This window comes from Bison bison, unplaced genomic scaffold (assembly GCF_000754665.1).
Source record: "Bison bison bison isolate TAMUID 2011002044 unplaced genomic scaffold, Bison_UMD1.0 scf7180017864036, whole genome shotgun sequence".
NCBI classification, from domain to species: domain Eukaryota; kingdom Metazoa; phylum Chordata; class Mammalia; order Artiodactyla; family Bovidae; genus Bison; species Bison bison.
Window position 1 is genome coordinate 6,298,882 of NW_011494608.1, and position 2,376 is coordinate 6,301,257.

At 52.8% G+C, this 2,376-nt stretch overlaps 1 protein-coding gene across 1 annotated transcript in view; it reads left to right on the forward strand.

Annotated features, from left to right (window-relative positions):
• DENND3 (DENN/MADD domain containing 3) overlaps nucleotides 1–1,572 on the forward strand; it is a 44,689-nt gene extending 43,117 nt beyond the window's left edge. The window contains exon 25 of the mRNA XM_010834810.1: nucleotides 20–1,572. Coding sequence (XP_010833112.1) covers nucleotides 20–178 — 159 coding nt within the window. The 3' untranslated portion in view covers nucleotides 179–1,572. The remainder of the gene's footprint in view (nucleotides 1–19) is intronic.
• Nucleotides 1,573–2,376: the final 804 nt, after the last annotated feature.

Sequence of the window (2,376 nt, forward strand, 5' to 3'; positions counted from 1 at the left end):
GTCGCAGGGGCAGCTGAAGGGGAAGATCTATGTGATGGATGCGGAGAGGAGGACGGTGGAGAAGGAGCTGGTGGCCCACGCGGACACGGTGAAGACACTGTGCTCCGCGGAGGACAGATACGTGCTGAGCGGCGCCGGCCCTGAGGAGGGGAAGATCGCCATCTGGAAGGTCGAGTGACCGAGGGGGTGTGTGCCCTGTGAGCCAGGGACGCGCTTTTGGCCAGCTGCTGGTGCTTCCCAGGGGAGGCAGTCCGAGCCGGATGGGCCGTCCACCCGGCGTTGGGGGCGGCCCACTGCAGGGCCTCCTGGGCTCTCTGACCGCCATTGTCGCACTTCCCCTCTTGGACGTTGGCTGATGAAACTGGACCGTTTCGGCAGGGGGTGGGGTTTCTCAGGCAGCCTCTGCCGAGAAGCCCTCCTGTGCTGTCTGGATGGTTCCAGAATCTATGCCCTGGGCCAGCACCAGGCCAGCCGGGAGCCGTTGAGCCAAAGCACCCATGAGCTGCAGACCGCTGGTCTCTGGCCATGCTTTCCCGCCCACTTCCCTCACTCACTCACCAGACACCAGGCTTACAGGAGCCCGGCGGCCGCGTGCTGACCTCTTGTTTCCAGCAAAGCTCACAAGAAGGGCTGCTTTTAAATGACCATGTTGAGGTTGAGTAGGTTTGCACCTGCCCTTGCTGTTGCCTGTCAGAGCAGGTGGCAGAGCCTGCCCAGGGAGGGGACAGCACTGAGGTGAGGCTGTCTGCATGGGGCTGAGACAGGCTCTGTGTTTTTTCTTTTTAACAAATGCAGTGTTTTTATAATGAAAAGAGATGCTTTTTATACCAAAGATCAACATTCTATCTAAAACAGTACAAACAAACCCTTACCGGACACACGTGTCCATTTCTGCTGCATCCGGATCCTGGGTGCACAGAGTGTAATGTATATGTAGACAGTGCCTTATTATTTAACTGAAGATAATCATACTAGCAAAAGACCTTTTGTACAATTTTACTGTAACACTGAGCTTTCGTTCCTGTTTCGGCTTGGCTGCTGGGCGTGGAGGGAGTGCTGCGTCAGGCCCCAGCTGTCCCCTGTGGACGCACGGTGCGCTCCACCACAGGAGGCTGGCTGCCACGCCCTCTGCCCTAGGTTTGGGGAACCCGGTTAGACATCCTGCCAGACCTTGTGAGCGAGGTCTCTGTCAGGCTCCCAGGACACAGCCAGGCTTCCGAGGCGTCTGCAATGACTCCCGGTTGAGAGCTGTGGCCCAGCCTCTGGCTGGGTCGCATAGAACCCAAATAGTCTGGAAGATCTGATCATGTTCTGGATTGTTTTGAGACTGTGGTGCAGAGAAGAGCCAGGTGGCTGAATCGTCCCAGTCCGTCCTTCTGGGGAAGGTGTGTTCCCCTGACTTCTAGGGGGACGACGAGACCAGCAGCAGAGGGCTGAAGGTGGAATTCTGGCTTTGTACACATATGAAAAACCAGAGTAAAAGCCCGTCAGAAATCCACATAAATTACTGAATTCCCATCCACGTGCAGCCAGGTATTTTCACCTCATCAGGAATAAATTCTCATGTACTAACACTGCTTCCAGTTTCTGTACTTTAGCCAATGTTAACTTGTCGGGGGGCTTCTTTAAAATAGTACAGGACTGCTCAACATCACAAATTATCAGAGAAATTCAAATCAGAGTGACAATGAGGTAGCACCTTACAGCAGTCAGAATGGACATCACTCAAAAGTCTACAAATAAATGCTGGCGAGGGTGTGGAGGAAGGGGAGCCCTCCCACACTGCTGGTGGGGGTGTAAGTTGGTGCAGCCACTGTGGAAAACAGCATGAAGGCCCCTTAAAGAACTAAACAGAATCACTGTATGATCCAGCCATCCCACTCCTGGGCATATTTCCAGAGAAAACTATAATTCAAAAAGATACATGCAGGACTTCCCTGGTGGTCTACTGGTTAAGAAGCCACTTTGCAATGCGGGGGATATGGGTTTGATCCCTGGTCGGGGAACTAAGATCCCACATGCCACAGAACAGCTAAGCCCACGAGCCACAGCTGAGACCCGACGCAGCCAAATATTTAAAAAAACATAAATGCACCCTTGTTCATAGTGGCAGTATACACAACAGTCGGACATGGAGACAACCTGGATGTCCATCAACAGAGTGGACAAAGATGTGGCACGCATACACGATGGAACACTATCCAACCACAAAAAGAACGAAATGACGCCATTGACAGCAACATGGATGCAACTAGAGCTGATCATACTGAGTGAAGCAAGTCGGAGAAAGACAGACACCGTATGATGGACTGACTTGTGGACTCTAAAATACGGCAGATGAACCTATCCATGAGACAGGAACATACTCAAGGACAC